This window comes from Gymnoscopelus microlampas (assembly GCF_963454915.1).
Source record: "Gymnoscopelus microlampas genome assembly, chromosome: 17".
NCBI classification, from domain to species: Eukaryota; Metazoa; Chordata; class Actinopteri; order Myctophiformes; family Myctophidae; genus Gymnoscopelus; species Gymnoscopelus microlampas.
In genome coordinates this window covers 47,160,505-47,179,935 of record NC_139954.1, presented here as the reverse complement: position 1 = coordinate 47,179,935, position 19,431 = coordinate 47,160,505, and the positions used below count along the sequence as shown (strand labels likewise).

Sequence of the window (19,431 nt, the reverse complement as noted above, 5' to 3'; positions counted from 1 at the left end):
CTGGAATCGAACCTGGGGCAACCAGGGCCTCTGGCTCACTAACCACTCCGCTATGGCCGCCCCTGGTGATGTTCTATATTGTCTGAATCAGCTTTGTTCGTGTTCGTTTACGTGCTTAAAGAGTGACTTTGAGAGCTGTTTTACCGTACAATGTAAGTCAATGAGGAGCAAATTTTGAATTATCAATTTCTAATCAATGTAGCAATTATTTTTGATTTCTTGTCCACCTTTGGAGTTCCATCATGGCAAGGCAACTACACAACCCAAACCTCTACCACAGTGGTCTGGCCCTTTAAGTAAAAGTAGCAATACCACGTTATGTAATATACTCTGTCAGGCCTGTGTTCAAAATGTCACTTGAGTAAAAGTACAAACGTATTGGCGTCAAAATATACTTAAAGTACCAAAAGTAAAAGTACTAAAATGTTTGAAAATAGCAGATCTACTGATCTTGTGAGCTTGTAGATCGGCTATTTTCAAAGTGGTTAATGTATGTTTCATAATTTATATCTGCAAATTAACCAGTGAAAAAAATAATAGTAGTGGAGTAACTCTGGCCAGCAGGCGTATATGTACGTCGGTACTTTGAGGCGCGCAGACCCAGAGACAGCAATAACGACGCAACCTTCAGACCGGGAGGTGGGACAGACCTACAGCTACTAAAGAACCTCATCGCCCATGCATCCCCTCCTGGGAGCCAAAGCCTGACAAGGGATCAGGAAAATGTCAGCTTAACATGAACTTACGTGTTGTCTCATATAATGCCCGAGGGCTGCGTGTGGGACACGGAGAGGCGGACAAATCACGCCGTGTCATTGTTGATAAACTACTACTGAATTGTGACGTCCTATGTTTGCAAGAGACATTCCTGGCTAGGCAGGACCTGGAAGGACTCAGCTCTGTTCATGATGACTTTCATGGTGCTGGTGAGTCCACAACGGACCTCAGCACTAAAATAGTCCGGGGTAGAATACCAGGTGGAGTGGCAATCTTATGGAACAAAAAATATGATAATCTTGTAAATGTGGTTAGATTGGATGTTGATTGGGCCATCGGCATTGAGTTCAACTGCAGCGACAAGAAGTTCATAATTCTAAATGTCTATACACCCTATGAATGCACCATAAATGAAGATGAGTATCTTAATAGATTGGCATGTATCATGTCTTTCATCCAAGACAACACCTCCACCTGCATTTATGTAGTGGGTGATATGAATGCGGACATATCAGATGGCAAGGCATTATTTGGTAACCATCTTCTCCAGTTCTGCACTGAGTATGGCTTGATCCTCTCTAGTAAGGCACTTTTACCCTCTGATAGCTACACTTATATCAGCGAGGCTTGGCATACAACCTCATGGCTTGATCACTGTATAAGTACTGTAGATGCACATGACTCTTTACAGTCCATGCATATCAACTATGACTTGGCCACTACTGACCATATTCCTCTCTCCATGTTGATCAATACTGGTAATCTACCTGTGTTATCACCAGCAGAGGGCAGCAAGAGACCTAGGAAACTAGATTGGACCAAGGCTACCAAGCACCAGTTGGAAGTATATCAAAGCCAAACTAATGCTCTGCTAGATGAAGTCAAACTCCCTAAGGAGGCCATTCTGTGTCATGACTTAAATTGTAAAAACCCACAACATAGCATTGATCTGTGCACAATGTATGAACATATTGTGGAATCTCTTTTAACTGCCAGCAAGCCTCTACATAAGCACAGGTCAAATGGGGGCCTTGCCAGGCCAGGTTGGAATGAATATGTAGCAGAACTACATGCGGATGCCAGTAGGGCTTTTAAAGAATGGGCTGGATCAGGCAAAAATAAGTCTGGTCACCTGTTTGAACGGAAAAAACAGACCAATGCTAATTTTAAATATGCACTTCGTTTTATTAAGAGACAGGAAAATACAATGCGGGCCGATGCACTTGCTAAAAAATTACAAAATAATAGTGCCACTGATTTCTGGAAAGAAATCAGAACTATTAATAATTGTAAAACATCGTTACCGTCAAGTGTCGATGATGCAAGTGGCCCAGAGGACATATGCAATCTGTGGCAGAAAAGGTTCTATGAATTATTTAATTGTATCCCAAGTAAGCCCTTCCAAGTTGGCACAGTCGATAAAGATGAGGAGGTGGCTATCACCCCACAGGAAATACTTGAAGCTGTCCTGAAACTAGACAACAATAAGGCCTGTGGGTTGGATAACATTGCTGCTGAACACTTGAAAAATGCCAACAGGAAACTGCATATTTTACTTGCCATTTGTTTTACTGGGTTTTTGGTTCATGGTTCACTACCAACATCAATTTTATATGTTATTTTAGTGCCTGTCATTAAGGACAAGGTGGGTAAGCTGAATAGCTCTGAGAACTACAGGCCGATAGCTATAGCCAGCATTGTATCAAAAGTACTGGAAAGAGTTCTCCTCAGTAGGCTGGAGCAGTATTTACTGACAGCTGACAATCAGTTTGGGTTTAAACAGAAACATGGCACCGACATGTGTATCTTTGCACTCAAGGAGATATTGGACAAATACTCAAGTCAAAACACCACTGTATTTACTTGTTTTATCGATGCATCCAAAGCTTTTGACAGAGTCAGTCACTGTAAACTTTTTAACAAATTATGTCTGCGAGGGGCCCCCAGATATTTGATAAGGATTCTGGTTTACTGGTATTCACACCAGACTATGCTGGTTAAATGGGGTAACTCTATCTCCGCCCCATTCCATGTGACCAATGGGGTAAGACAAGGCAGCATTTTATCTCCATTCCTTTTTAATGTTTTTATGGATGATTTATCTGTACAATTGAATGCCTGTAAAACAGGGTGTATCATTGGTGACAGTATCATTAACCACCTCATGTTTGCAGATGACTTGGTGGTCCTATGTCCTAGTAGTGCTGGTCTCCAGCAGTTACTAAGAGTGTGCTCACAGTATGGCATTGATTTTGATATCAAGTACAACGCAAAAAAGAGCTTAACTCTGATCGTGAGAAGTAAGGAAGACAGTAAGCTGGTTTTTCCTGACTTCTATCTGTCTGGTATGACACTGAAAGAGTGCAAGGAGACCAAATATCTAGGTCATTTTATAACAAATGACCTATCTGATGACAGAGATATTTTTAGACAGCGTCGTAAACTATATGCTCAAGCCAACATGCTTGTTCGCAAATTCAATTTCTGCTCAGTTCCAGTGAAAATCTCACTTTTTAAAGCTTACTGTACTCCGCTATACACTGCCCACCTGTGGCGACGCTACAAAAAGGGCAGTCTGCAAAAAATGACAGTGGCCTATAACGACTGCATGAGGCTGCTGCTCAAAGCCCCAAGATGCTGTAGTGCCAGTCAAATGTTTGTAGAAATAAATGTACCCACTTGCCCTGCTGTATTACCAAACTTGATGTATAGATTTATGTACAGGTTAACAGACTCTGTGAACAGCATCATTGTATCACTCTCTAATCCTGCCAAGAGCTCTGTTAGGCTGTCATCTAAGCTATGGAGACACTGGCGCTCTAGCCTGTATGTGCACAGATAAGGCTGAAAGTCCTGCCTTGTTTGTATATGCCCTGTTGATTTATTGTTTTGTTTTTGTTTTGTTTTTATATGTTTTAAGTGTTCCTCACTATGGACCCCCCTGTGTGTGTCTTGAATAAAGATTGAATTGAATTGAAATAAAAGTACAATATTTGCCTCTGAGGTGTAGTGGAGTAGAAGTAAAAGTACTGAAAATTGGAAACACTCCAGCAAAGTAAAAATACCTCAAAACTGTAATTCAGTACTGTACTTGAGTAAATGTACTTAGTTACTTTACGCGACTGCATATCTGTCTTTTACCCTTCATCCTACTATAATCCTACTATAATAATCCTACTATAATTCTAGTAACCTCTGTGCGTGCGTTTGTAGTGGTGGTGGTGGTGAAGCTACCCGGTTCTCCCCACTGGCTGGACCAATTGCTCTGATTTTGCACACAGCCATTGACCATTACCATCTGAACTTAACTGTGAAGCCCGTTTTTCAATTTCATCAAATCTCAGCTTCTTATTAGCGTTTTTGTGTCAAACACTGTCGCCATGGTTACGGGGCTGCCCAGCTATGGGACGAACTGCCTCCCGGGTTGCCAGATCATGTGCGCATATCCCCCCCCGCATGCGTCGACCGGGTATGGTCTAGTGTATTTAATGTTTGTATTCTTTCTGTATGTAATGTTTCCTTTTGAGCTGTCTTCCTTATGTTATGGGACATTATAATGTAATGTATGTGTGTGTGTGTGTGTGTGTGTGTGTGTGTGTGTGTGTGTGTGTGTGTGTGTGTGTGTGTGTGTGTGTGTGTGTGTGTGTGTGTGTGTGTGTGTGTGTGTGTGTGTGTGTGTGTGTGTGTGTGTGTGTGTGTGTGTGTGTGTGTGTGTGTGTGTGTGTGTACTTCCAATACTTTTACTTCTACTCCACTATACATCTCAGAGGCAAATATTGTACTTTTACTCCACTACAATTATTTGAAATCTGTAGTTACTAGATACTTTGTAGATTTTGATTATTATTACAAAACATACATTAACCACTTCAGCCCTATTTAAACTTTGGCTATTTGAAAATAGCATGCGATGCATTGTGAGCTTGTAGATCTGCTATTTTCAAAAGATTTGTATTGATTTGAGAACTTGTGAAATGGGACAATCTGCATAATGAGTACTTTCTACTTTGGTACTTTAAGTACATTTTGATACCACTACTTTTGTACTTTTACTCAAGTAAAAGTACAAAAGTAAAACAGTTGAGTATGGGGTGGTGCAGACTGGTAGGGAGCCGGCGGGTAAGACTTAACTTAACCCATTAAGACCTGGAACTTTGTCATTTGTAGACTTGAGCTAAAAAGCATTATTTTACACTTTGGGCTATTCAAAAATAGCAGATATACAAGCTCATAGCGCGGCACCGAGTGCCGCGCTACGAGCTTGTAGATCTGCTATTTTTGTGATGTGTGCACATCTTTGAATATATATATATTTTAAAGCGAACATTTTTAACTCAAATCGTTGCTTCTGGGGGGTCCCTGGAACAAAATATTTTGATGGGGGTCCGCGGCCAAATACATATAATTTTGGGGGGTCCTTGACATGAAAAGGATTGAGCACCACTGATATAGAAACATTACTTTTTTTCAGAAAACTGTTGAGCTTTAGGAGACATGTAGAATCGGCTTCAGGTCTCAATGGGTTAAGGGATAGTGATTAGTGAGCAGCAGCAGTGCATGTGTTCTGCAGCAGATAAGGGACACGAGAGGAGCTACAGGGGTTATATAGGCCATGCAGGAACCAGTGTGGCCGCAGCCCCAAAATAAGCAACTGTACTTTATAGAAACAAGCCAACATGAACGCAACCCGCAACTACCAATATCTACAAGCAACTTTACAGGAGAAAAAAAAAAAAGCCTTTACTGTCATCTCGTTGTTGTCAGGCAGAAAACCTTGTATCTCAACAGTTCAACTTTTTATGGGTTTTTTTCTCTCTCATAAATTAACGTAGAAACGAAGAAAAGGAAGAAGAAAAGCTCCATCGTGTTGTGAGCTTGTAGATCGGCATTTTTTCCACTATCGTAAAACATGTTTAACATAAGAACACAAAAGGAAGGGTTTTGGACATACACGGTTTCCACCACTGAGTCTACTTCCCTCTCTTCCGTCTTCCTCAGGGACGTGCACAGATAGACTCTAGGTGGCGCTAGAGCAACCTGCCCTTTGCCCTCTTGACCAGAAGTGCCCCTTTTTCTAGTTTACATCAGGGGTCTTTAACAGGGGGTCCGGGACCCCTAGGGGGTCCTCAGAGTTACTACAGGGGGTCCGCCAAATCTTTATGTGATATGGTTTTTCTTTTTACCATAACCACTCGAAACCTAGCATCCCTTTTCTGAGGAGAGCTTTAGCCAAAAATAGCAGATCTACAAGCCCACAACGCCTCGCGCTGCGAGGCGTTGTGGGCTTGTAGATCGGCTATTTTTGGCAAAGAGGTTTAGGAGTAGAGGGGAAAAAAGAGCAGACCAAGTAAACAAAAAAAAAGTATAATTTACTTGAGCACCTGCCCCTCAAAATGTCTGTGCACGCCACTGGTCTTCCTCTTCCCCCTGTTTTATGTGTTTCTCCTCAGAGAGACACGGGCGCTAAAAATAAATAAGTACATCTTCAAACCAGCAGGAGGACAGGTTCATGTCCTGACAGTAGTTGTTTTATCTGTTGTTAAAGGGGAATTTTGGACCACGGTTTTCTTACCTTTTCTATGATGTTACGATATCCTAGCATGAATGGTGCAGTAGAAACATTTCATAACTCCATCCCGGGTCCACCACCACAGCTAAAAACATGCGTCAATAGGCCTTGCGCTAGATCGCATTTTTTCTTTTTTTTTTGTGACAGAACACTATGCAACGTGATTGTCTTGAATGCGCCCCATCTTAAGTCTCGCTAGACGAGGTTGAAATCTCGAGATTGTCTAGCGATACTTCCGGTAGGATATCATAACATCATAGAAAAGGTAAGAAAACCATGGTCCAAAATTCCCCTTTAAAGGACGACTTCACCACTTTTCAACATATCTTCATATAATAGGTCCTCACTAATGCTCATGATAAAATGGTAACATTTTTTCTAATCAGTCTGTGTCTCAGAGGAGGGCTGTAGACAGTTCAGAAACCCGTCTACCAGTGACATCATCGATGGGGAATCCAAGCTAATAGAAACTGCAGGCTTTGTATTCCTGGAAAGTTGCAATGCAATAATAGATCCCATTGTTCTCGCCTTAATAAAAATCGGAATAAAAAAAATTGAAATATTTTTGGGGAAAAAAATCCTGCCTAACGATGATGTCACTGGTAGACAGGTTTCTGGACTGTCCACAGCCCTCCTATGAGACACAGACCAAGTAGAAAAAAATGGTATCATTTTATCGTGAGCATTAGTGAGGACCTATTATATGAAGATGAAAAGTGGTGAAGTCGTCCTTTAAGTGTGGTTAAGGCCTGTGTAAAATAACCACAATGTATATTTACTCATGATATTCCCTTGATAGATTGATTGTATATGGGTGCAAAATGTAATCGAACCAGGGATGGTGTGATGGTTTACCACTGTGATGGTAAACCATCACAGTGATGACATAGTCCTGCATGTCAGCAGTACACCATCAAAGTGCTAAAAACCTCATGCTGACACAGAACACATCCCTTTCTCCTGTGAACTGTTGAACTTGGTATCAATCCAAAGACATGATTTCATGCATGATAACCCACTCTTGGCACAGCTACTACGGGCACATCTGTGGCCAACGCTGTGCCAATGCTGTTGTGAGAGGAGTTTATGCATGCTTACTGTGTCTGTCTGTCTGTCTGTCTGTCTGTCTGTCTGTCTGTCCGACGGACGGACGGACGGACCATCCGTCCGTCCGTCCATCACCAAAATGTCCCATTGAAACTAGGAAAGCATCCATGTCATTCTAGATTTTAGCTATACAGATGTGCCATTTCAAAACTTCAAATGTCCTGCCATCGCCAAGACAGTACATTTTCAGGGGATTCCCAGGGCAATAAGAGGGACAAAGAAGGGCATTTAAAATGCTGAATTATTTTGATGATCACTGCTTTTATGATGCTAATTAATTTGAGCAACTGGTCAAGGACCTCTTCAAATCACCTTTCGCCTCATAATGAGTCTGACAGCTTCTTCAACACACATTCTTTTGTTCTCATGTATATGGATGTCTGTTGAAGGGAAAAACGGGGGTGTGTAGTGACAACTTCTTTTCAGGGGCAAAACAGTGCATTTTTAAGGGCAGAACAGGGAGGAAAAATGCATTTTCAGGGCACTTTCAGGGAAAGAACAGTAACGTGTGAAGTTTTGAAGTGGCACATCTGTATACTGTGTATTAAAGCACATTGGTTGGCTAAGCAAGAACAGCAGATAGATATACAAGCTCATATAGTACATAGACAAGCAGACAGAGTGCATGTGTGCGTGTGTGCGTGTGTGTGTGTGCGTGTGTGCGTGTGTGCGTGTGTGTGTGTGTGTGTGTTTGTGTGTGTGTGTGTGTGTGTGTGTGTGTGTGTGGACGTGTGTTGAGCTTGTAGATCTGTTAGTTTTGCCATCTTTGAATTAGAATCCTGAAAACAGGTTTCCACCCGACAATAGAGACCATATACTGTGGTCCCCAGTGGTGGAAAAAGTACTCACATGTTCTACTTAAGTAAAAGTATCAATACTGCAATGTTAAAATATATGCGAAGTAACTCGTAGTAACTAAAAGTTTTCAAACAATTCCAGTGGAGTAAACGTACAACATTTGCCTTTTGTACTGGTCCCAGGCCTGTGGGCCGAGCTGATCGACTGAAGCACTCTCTCTGCCTCTGAGAGACTCAGTGGCTTAGCTCTCTCTCTCTCTCTCTCTGTCTCTCTGTCTCTCTCTCTCTCTCTCTCTCTCTCTCCCCCCCCCCCCCCCCCCCCCCCCCTTTAAGTTTGGATGAGTTTAATTCTTTCATGTTTCTTTATTACCGCGGGCAGGCAGAGCTTTGTTCTATTTTAACACAGCCATGACAGGCGCTTCATGTCTCACGTGTTCATTGTTACAATCTTACATCATTGCTTTTCCTTCGTTTAGCTCAATATTCTGTTGGGTTTTATTTCCGCTGCCTTTTTATGTGGCGACGAGCAAAACGTTATCTCCACCTTCCTGCTTTCTGAGCTCATTAATGTATCTCCAGCCAGCAGAGAGGATGAGACAGATCACACAGAATCTTTTCTTTTTTAAAGCACTCAGCGTCTCCAAAGTGGGTCGTTCGGGTCAGAACCGGTTTGAGTTTGACTTGAAAGCGGTTATTTTAAATGCATCTGTAATCCCTGTCAGTTTGTATCCGGAGCATTGATCACAGCTCAGAAATCAAACCTCTAATTGAAGGGTTGGAGGTGAACACGACCTCAACAAAAGCAGGAACCAAATCACCTGAGCTGAGCTCCCCAATGATTGATTGAGTGCTGAAACGTACATACATATATGTATGTATGTATGTATGTATGTATGTATGTATGTATGTATGTATGTATGTATGTATGTATGTATGTATGTATGTATGTATGTATATATATATATATATATATATATATATATATATATATATATATACGTGTATGTATGTATGTATGTATGTATGTATATATATATATATATATATATATATATATATATATATATATATATATATATATATATATATATGTATGTATATATATATATATATATATGTATGTATATATATGTATATATGTATGTATATATATGTATATATGTATGTATATATATATATATGTATGTATATATATATATATATATATATATATATATATACATACATACATACATACATACATACATACATACATACATACATACATACATACATACATACATACATACATACATACATACATACATACATACATACATACATACATACATACATATATATATATATATATATATATATATATATATATATATATATATACCTTTTACTCGACTACAATTATTTGAAAGCATTAGTTACTAGTTACTTTGTATATTTGGATTATAATTACAAAACATACATTAACCACTTCAGCCCTACATACATTTTGGCCATTTGAAAATACCCGATCTACAAGCTCACAATGCGTCGCCATTTAACGCATTGTGAGCTTGTAGATCTGCTATGTTCAAACAATGTATTCGTACATCTGACAACTTGTGAAATGGGACATTCTGCACAATGAGTACTTTTACTTTTGGTACTTGAAATACATTTTGATGCCAATACTTTTGTGCTCTTATTCAAGTACATTTTGATTTCCTACATTGCAGTATTTCTACATTGCAGTATTGTTACTTTTATTTAAGTAAAACATGTGAGTAGTTTTTCATAGACCTAGTTGCTTATTTCTCTCGCAAGATCACCGGACCCCCCCCCCCCCCCCTCCCCTGTGTAATTTGCATACCGGTGTTGCTCGCCATGTTTCTGATATTCACAGCCATCAAAAACACTGTCTAACCTCCATGACAGGCAGAATAAATATTAAGCATTAATTATGCATTCTTGCCTCGGGGCAAACTTCAGCCTTGTTTCATTTTATTTATTCATTTATTTATTTATTTTACAATTCGAGAGAGAACAGCCAAGGCTCAAAATGATCAATAAATCATTGACTAAAAGAGGGATTTTTGTGGTGGTTGGATAGTAGGATACAACAGCTGTGACACAGAAATGTGTGTGGGGAGGAAATAATTTAGCCTGGCATTGGCCAGACTGATATTTCAGTCCCACGTTCGTCCCCGGTATCAGTCTGGACTTCGGCCCATAGGGAGCGAGTAATCAGTGACTGATTCGGATGTGTGTCAAAAATAATATGATTGTTGGCAGAATCACGTAAAGTTTAGAGTATCTGGCGGTCCCGTTTCTCATTGTTCACAAGATCGGTGGTTGTTGCAATGACCCGCACTACAATACTTCACCATATGTTGCGCTATGACGAGTTAAACCAATAAAATGTAACAATGTGTTTGTTCCGTATACACATTGTAATTCTGGTGAAAGATGTGTTGTTTCAGAGCTGCATGGGGAACCAACATGGCAACCCAGAGCTGCATGGGGAACCAACATGGCAACCCAGAGCTGCATGGGGAACCGGAATGAAAACTGCAATCACAATCATCTCCTTTCCTAGAGAGCCTCCAAAAAATGTCATCCCAGCTGTTTCAGTATCAATGCCATGCTGCTTCTGACACGGAAAGACAAGATCCAACAGCAAAACACACAAAGAAGTTGCTTCAAAGCATTTTCTTTTTTTCTCACCACTCACCAAAGCATTATGACACTGCAATATGAACTGTCTGTGTGTTCGGACAACTGCATTCTGGGAGTTATAGCCTCTGCAGTTAATTTAGTCCATGAGCCAGAGCCCCAAAATTGAGCCAGATATTGAATATTCCCTTGTTAAAAACCTTTGACTCCAACATCTTAACAAAATTAAATAAGAATGTTGACTCTGGCTTTGTCCAATGTTCCAATGTTGATTCTGGAAAGTTATGCAAATTCAGGCAAATTTTTCTAATGCCCAATTTGCATATTTAAATATACAATTTCAGAAAACTTGTAATACGATAAATCATTGTCTTCATGTAAGTAATCAACTGGGGAAGTTTCATTATGATATATATTTTTTAAAATGTTGTAATTTTTTCACCTGTCATGTACGTATGGGGAAAATAACAAAATGTGTGATAAATATGAAAACGCTGCTCCTGTGGAAAGGTTATCATATGTATTTACTTATATTGACCCTTTAAACAATTTAATATATAGGTATGGTTTTGCCCACTCTTTCAATAATGAAATCTTGTCTGGCTCATGGACTAATTGGAGCGACCTGCGTCGCGGCCCCCATTTTAGAGAAGGCAAGCTACCCGACCAATCACAGCGCGTCTTTTCCGGGACGTGTTAGAATCTAGTTGTATAAAAAATATCCCGTTATAATGTTTATACAACTATTGTAGATTCTGCCAAGTCCCGGAAAAGACGCGCTGTGATTGGTCAGTATAGTCAGGAAGCGTGCCTTCTCCAAAATGGCGCCCGAGATACAGACGCCTAAAAAATAAAATTACATTTTAAAACTTGTGAAATGGGACGTTCTGCATAATGAGTACTTTCTACTTTTGATACTTTATGTACATTTTGATACCAATACTTTTGCACTTTTACTCAAGTACATTTTGAATTCCGGACTTTTCCCTGCAACAGAGTATTTCCACTTTGCATCTGTCAGAGAACACAGGAGACGTGACCACGGTCAAGGATGTCACTCATGATGACGTCATAACGCGTCTCACAGTACAGAGTGTAGATGTGTCAAAGACAAGACAACGGCCATCAGAGATTACGCAACTCTTTAGCTCGAGACCCAAAAAATACATATATGTCTCCCCCGGGACCCAAAGTAGTGGAAAGACTATGTGGCGGAGACTATGTTTTGTATCCGTAAACAGTATCTCCATAGAAACCTTAGATGCCTGATTGAGATCGGCATCTAAAATTTGCAGGAGTGGCTTGTTTTGAACAAAATGCCTCAAATCATGAACGCAGCGTCCGATTGCCGTGAAACTTTGCACACACATTCCCACTAGGCCGAGGAAGACATGCCACCCTTTTCACATTGTCCTGTTAGATAGCGCCACCAGCAGGCAGATCTTTGCAAAACACATTTCTTGATATTACTGCTACACATTTTGTCAGCCTCCCTGCCCGGCTTCACTCCCCCGAACACTTGCACCACGGTGGATTCGAACCCCCAGCCTCCTCGGTGGTGGGCAGACACTTTAGCACTGGCACTTCTTTGAAATAAGAAATAATAAGAAATTGCAGAACATCATGTCACATGACATTCAACAGAGACAATAGACACAGTGTGTAACACTCTGTAGTTAAATGAACACTAAAATAATCATACTCTGTACTGTTGCATCATCACGCCAGACTCTGGAGTCTTTCAGATGACATTTTGTTCCAGACATCGGTCTAGCAGCAGAAACACGCACGCGCACGCACACACACACACACACACACACACACACACACACACACACACACACACACACACACACACACACACACACACACACACACACACACACACACACACACACACACACACACACACACACACACACACACACACACACACACACACACACACACACACACACACACTTCAGCTGATGGCCAGACAGATGCAACAAAGTATTCCAGTATTATGAGTACTTTTACTTCTACTCCATTACATCTCAGAGACCAATATTGTACTTTTACTCCACTACAATTATTTGAAAACTTTAGTTATTAGTTACTTGGTAGATTTTGAGTAACCACTTCAACCCTAAAAACATTTCGGCCATTTGAAAATAGCCGATCTACAAGCTCACAATGTGGCGCGATGCAAGAACATGTGGAACATCATTGTGAGCTTGTAGATCTGCTATTTTCAAAGGATGTTTATACATTTTATAGTAAAGTTTGAATTCTGGACTTTTACTTAACAGAGTATTTCTAAATTGCAGTATTGCTACTTTTACTTGAGTAAAACCTTTGAGTCCTTTTTCCACCACTGTATATATCAATGATAACAAAGCGTCACACATGTTATCTTTCAGAAGAAGATCCATATAATGGCAGCAGGTACAGGTAGCAGTAATCTACAGCGTGTCGGCATGGAGAACTAGCCTGGTAAACCCTCCCTCCAGAAATCTCATTTCCATTTGATTTCTGGAGTGAGTCTGGCCTGATCCGCCTTTCTGCAATATTGGCTGTGGGCTGGAGTTGGGCGGGAGTAATACCGTTGACTGACAACCCCTTCAGCCAATGATCGTTTTTCCCCTTCAGCCAATCAGCAGTTCATTTTTACCACCTCCAGACTATGTGACGCAACGGGACTTTTGAGACGGCCATGCCCAAAATAGGTTGCCTTATTGGGATACATGCGTGTCACTCCCCGCCCCTGCCGGTTCTCTAAATTTATATTCAATTTATATTCATATTTATACTCTAATTTTATGATTAACTGACCACATATATGAAGTTAAACAACTAAATTCTATCCAAACGATATCTTAATAGTAAATTCCGTGCCTCAAAAAAGAAGTTTGAGACCGTTTTAACAATGGCTGCCGTTCGTCTTTTGTCGGAGGCACTCAGGCTGCACTCGGCTTCATTCGGCAATATTGCATAAAGGCGGATCAGGCCAGATTTCTGGAGCGAGGGTTTACCAGGCTAATGGAGAACAAGACACTGGAGACATCATAATACCAGCTTTATGACGGCTGAATCATTGTTTACACGGCCTTCATGTCAAGGACCCCCAAATTGATGTGTATTCGGCCACGGACCCCCATCGGAATGTTTTTTTTGTGTGTCAGGGACCCCCAGAAGATAAGAATTGTGTTCAACATTCTTAATACTTTCAAGTTTTCTTTTTAAAAAAAAGATAAAAAATAGCAGATGTACAAGCTTGCAGCACGGTATAAAGTGGCGTGCGCGTGTGTGAGCTTGTAGATCTGCTATTTTTGAATAGCCAGCGCATGCAATATGGTTAAAGTGGTTAAAATGATTGTGATGATGTATTAACACATTTAACCAGGGTGACGCTGGATTTAATGTCTTATTATTTGGGTCAATGAATAGTGTTTACTTTCACTAGATGCTTCATATCCATGTGAGTGAAATTGAAGGTTTTTTTGTTTATTTGTGGAACATAGTTCTTATTATGTCACGACTCTAGGTGGCAGTGCTGTCAGACTTCGGTTCTCTATAGCGGTCGTTCTCAAACGTTTTCGTGCCAAGGACCCCTACATTGACATGTATGTGGCCGCGGACCCCCACCTCAAAATGTGTTGTGCCAAGGACCCCGCACAGAAGCAAAGATTTGTGTTAAAAATAGCCAAAGTACAAGATATGGATGAAGTGGTTGAAATGATTGTGACGCTGTTTAACACATTTTGCTGGGTACATTTACTTGAGTAAAAGTACAAAAGTATTGGCATCAAAATGTACTCACAGTACTAAAAGTAAAAGTACTAAACTGTTTGAAAATAGCCGATCAACAAGCTCATATCGCGTCGCGATGCGACGCGATGTGAGCTTGTAGATCGGCTATTGTCAAATAGCCTAGGTATAATGTTTCTTAATATCATAATGTATGCCTGAAAAGTAACTGGCAACTAAAGTTTTCAAATAATTGTAGTGGAGTAAAAGTGCAATATTTGTCTCTGAGATGTAGTGGAGTAGAAGTAAAAGTATTTGACATTGGAAATACAAAGTACAAATACCTCAAAATTGTACTTAAGTAAAGTACTTAAGTAAATGTACTTAGTCACTTTACACCACCGCCTAATAGAGACCCTCTCCCCCCCGCCTCCCCTTCCCTTCAAAAGGTGGATAAATAAACGTTGTTCTCTCCGTAAAGAGACAAACCCTCTTAAAGGAGCATTTCACTCCATGTTAATATTTACCAGCTTAGTCTGTGTGTTTGACTGGGGTTTGACTGGACTGCTGCATTACTACAATGACCATAATGCTTTGGGGCACTGCCCTTCCTTGTGGGGAGGGCGTGGGGGTGTGGTCTACATTGTAGTCAGGTAATAAGGTGAGATAAAGAGACTATGAGTCAAATGACTCAAAGTCTCTGAGGATATGGATACAAATCTAAAAATACAGATAAAACACAACAAAAACACCAGGATCATGTTTATGGGTCCTAGACCTAGATAAAAAATAGGGGTTTGATGCAAAATCGGCGAAATGTCCCTTTAAGAACCTCTGATCCCCCCGCTCCATCTCCGGAGCCTCCATTCCTTTGACGGTCTAGTTGAGCCTCCGCTCCGCTAGGCTCCGCTCGGCTCCTCTGGGACTCAATAGAGATGATTTACAACAACACAGAGGTTTGCCTTTTACCTACTTTCTATTCTGGGACACATGAACAGTCGCTCTGTTCATTATCCCATTGAAACCCGGGGGAACGCACCGCCGTCATTTTTACATTTCTTTGGCTATTCAAAAATAGCAGATCTACAAGATCAGAGCTCATGAACTTGTAGATCTGCTATTTTTGAGGGAAAAAAATATTGTGACCCAGACAAACACACACACAGCCACACTTGCCACTAGAATGTGAAATAGCAGATGCACAAGCTCACAATGCGTCGATTGTCGATCGGCTATTTTCAAATGGCTGAAATGTATATAGTGCTGAAGTGGTTAGTGTATGTTTTGTAATAATAATCAAAATCTACAAAGTAACTAAAGTTTTAAAATAATATTAGTGGAGGAAAAGTACAATATTTGCCTCTGAGATGTAGTGGAGAGGAAGTAAAATGACAAAAAAATCACACACACACACACACACACACACACACACACACACACACAGGTCATTGTTAAATACATGTGCGTAGTGTGTAGGTACAGTGTTGAAACATTGATGTTTATACAATATCCCCTATACTCCAAATGTGTAGAGGGGGGTGTGGGGTCTGTGAGGGGGGGGGGGGGGGGGGGGGGTCTGTGAGGAGGGGGATGGGTCTCAGAAGACAGATTGTTATCTCAGTGTGTGCTGGTGGATGCGCGCGCATCCACGCCTCTAATTCCAAAAGCTTATACAATCACGTTAAACCCAGCGGTTCAACAAGAACAAATCACTGCATTTAGAGGTCAATACGAAATGAATAAAACGTTCTTATATAGGAGGCTGTGATAGGGTAAATATATATGGTAAAGCGGTGCGTTCCTTATACAGATATAGAACGTGGTAACTCATGGTATGTTGTTGGCACATTATTCCTTCTCGGTCGTCTTCAAAGTCCCATGAATCATTGAGGAAGTGGGGAGGCACTCAAACAGACTGTCCTCAAACGCACAAACCATTTGTCCTGTCTCGCAGTTAAATCATTCAGACCGGGAACGCGTCTGTGTGTCATTTTTAGATGTATTTGGGCTATTAAAAAATAGCTGATCCACAAGCTCATAGCGCGGCACTCAGTATTTTTTGAAAATGTGAAAAAAAATGTGCAAATCTTTGAATTTATGTATCTTTTTTAAAGCGAACTTTTTTAACTCAAATATTTCCTTCTGGTGATTTTACAAATGTCTTCTAAATCCTGACAGTTTTTTTTAAATAAATACTTATGTTGCTATAATATCAGTGGTTCTCAAACTTTGTCATGTCAAGGACCCCCAAAATTATATGTATTTGGCCGCGGACCCCGATCGGAAAATATTTTTTAGTTCAAGATTTGAGTTAAAAATGTATATATACATAGTTTCAAAGATTTGCACACATTTTCATGATTTCTTCCAAAAAACATTGCAGATCTACGTGCTATGAGCTTGTAGATCTGCTATTTTTGAATAGCCAAAGAAATCTTCAAAAAGACACACATGCGTTCCCTTCCCGGCCTTAAAGGGTTAAATCATTTATCCATCGATGATGTGCCTGATGCATAAGAGATGCTACAAACATCCAGGCAGCCAAACACACGCAACGCACAACGCAACGTTGAACTGATGCAGCAAAAAAACGATTCCATGTAGGTTTATCCTTATAGCCTATACTTAACTTACTTACTTACACTACAAACTGTATTCAAGTTCAAGTTCATTCTCATGTTCCTGTAACCACTTGAAACCCCACCAAGCTAAGCCCCGGGTGAATGAGCTTGTAGATCGGCTATTTTTGGCAGAGAGATGTTTGGAGTAGAACAGAAAAGAGCGCACCAAGTGTAGAAACTCATGCCCAGTTTACTAAGTAATAATGGAGGGTCTAAGTGGCTGAACATGAGGAACATACACAAAACATTAAACATTAAAATAATAACTATGTTCAAACAAACAACTTAAAGTCAGACGAGGCGCCAAAGTGGAGTAAATCCATCTGTGAAAAGAACGCACGTGACTGGCTTCGCCTTACCTTGTGAGCTTGTAGATCGGCTATGTTCAGAGTGCAACACCCCAGTGCAACCAGACATAAAATGTCTTGTCTTTTAGTTCTACAGGATCTCATCTTAACGTTTTAGTCTAGTTTTTATTTGTTGACAATATATTTAGTCTTAGTTTTAGTCATCATAGCTTAGTTTTTATTTAGTTTTTATTTAGTTTTCGTCAGTGAAAAAAAGGTAGTGACACACATTTTTCATCATAGTTTTAGTCGACGAAATCAACACTGCTGTGTAATGTTAATGGTCAATGTTAAATGTAAATCCATCCGTGAAAATAACGCATGTGACGGGCTGCACCTTACCTTGGGATCAGCGGAGTACCTCCGGACATTCTGAGCCGCTCCCGCACTTTGATTCATGTTTCAGCACCTCGGACAGCTCCGGTTGTTGTTTAAGGACCTCGGACAGCTCCGGTTGTTGTTTAAGGACCTCGGACAGCTCCGGTTGTTGTTTAAGGACCTCGGACAGCTCCGGTGGTTGTTTAAGGACCACGGACAGCTTCGGTTGTTGTTTAAGGACCGCGGACAGCTCCGGTGGTTGTTTAAGGACCTCGGACAGCTCCGGTTGTTGTTTAAGGACCTCGGACAGCTCCGGCTGTTGTTTAAGGATCTCGGACAGCTCCGGGTGTTAATGAAAGGAGATAATGAATACCAGGGAGAGAGCGAGAGAGAGGCTGGAATTCATTTAACTATCTCCGGGAATCCATGCTCCTCCTCGTGTTGTTGGATCAACTGTTGTTCCTTCTTTGATGATGATGATGATGATGATGATGATGATGATGATGATGATGATGATGAAGAAGCAGTGTATCAGAGCGTTGTGTTCCACACACAGACATGCATGGTTTTGTCGTGCGTTTAAACGGCTCGCTCTGCTGCTGGTGCACCAGCTGTGCTGCGAGGCTGTCCTGTCCTGTCCATTCATCCGACAGTAAAGCCTCTGATGTTTTGCTCCAGGGGGGGTCCACAGGGGGGTCCCCACATGATTTCTTTGGGGGGGGGGGTCCCCATGATGACAGTAAAGTGACAATTTAAGGACTTCTAAGACCTTTTTAATACCTAAAAAACAAACAAAGTAAAAGACAATTAATGAATCAGAAGTAATCAACAAAACTGGTCAAACATTGGCCAGATTGTCAAATGATATAAGAAAGAGGTAAAAATGGTGAAAATATCGCAGATCTACAAGCTCATGACGCCTCGCATTGTGAGCTTGTACATCTGCTATTTTCACAATGTTTATCTGTGGAACAGAGTCAAACTAAATGTAATGGCTCAAGTCAATTATGATTATTTTGGGGGGTCCCCAGTTCAAATATGATTATTTTGGGGGGTTCCCTGTTCAAATATGATTATTTTGGGGGGTCCCCAGTTCAAATATGATTATTGTGGGGGGGTCCCCAGTTCAAATATGATTATTTTGGGGGGTCCCCAGTTCAAATATGATTATTTGGGGGGTCCCCAGTTCATTATTGTTTTTTTTGGGGGGGGCGGGGGGAACCAGTTCAAATATGATTATTTTGGGGGGTCCTGGCCTGAAAAGGTTGAGAACCACTGCCTTAACTGAGAGAGATGAAGCAGGGACCCCCCACTGCATATTGTATAACATTGTGTTGCAGATTAAACTTGTTCATAGATTTCATAGATAGCTGTCATCAGTGTTGTGGAAATTCATGTTTTTCTTAATATGTGTTTTCAGACATTTAACCACTTAAACCCTCAATTTAAACTTGACCTTTGGGTCTGTACTTGGTCTGCTCTTTTTTCCCTCTACACCAAACCTCTTAGCAAGATAGCAGATCTACAGGCGCACAATGAGCTTCTAGATTGTCTATGTCTATTATCAGAAAAGGGAT

At 40.7% G+C, this 19,431-nt stretch overlaps 1 protein-coding gene across 1 annotated transcript in view; it reads right to left on the bottom strand.

Annotated features, from left to right (window-relative positions):
• The window catches only part of LOC311064473 (inactive dipeptidyl peptidase 10-like), a gene marked incomplete at both ends in the record, with an annotated part of 153,793 nt that extends 135,858 nt beyond the window's left edge, over positions 1-17,935 (bottom strand). The window contains one exon of the mRNA XM_084084302.1: positions 17,879-17,935. Coding sequence (XP_083940428.1) covers positions 17,879-17,935 — 57 coding nt within the window. The remainder of the gene's footprint in view (positions 1-17,878) is intronic.
• Between the last annotated feature and the right edge of the window lie 1,496 nt (positions 17,936-19,431).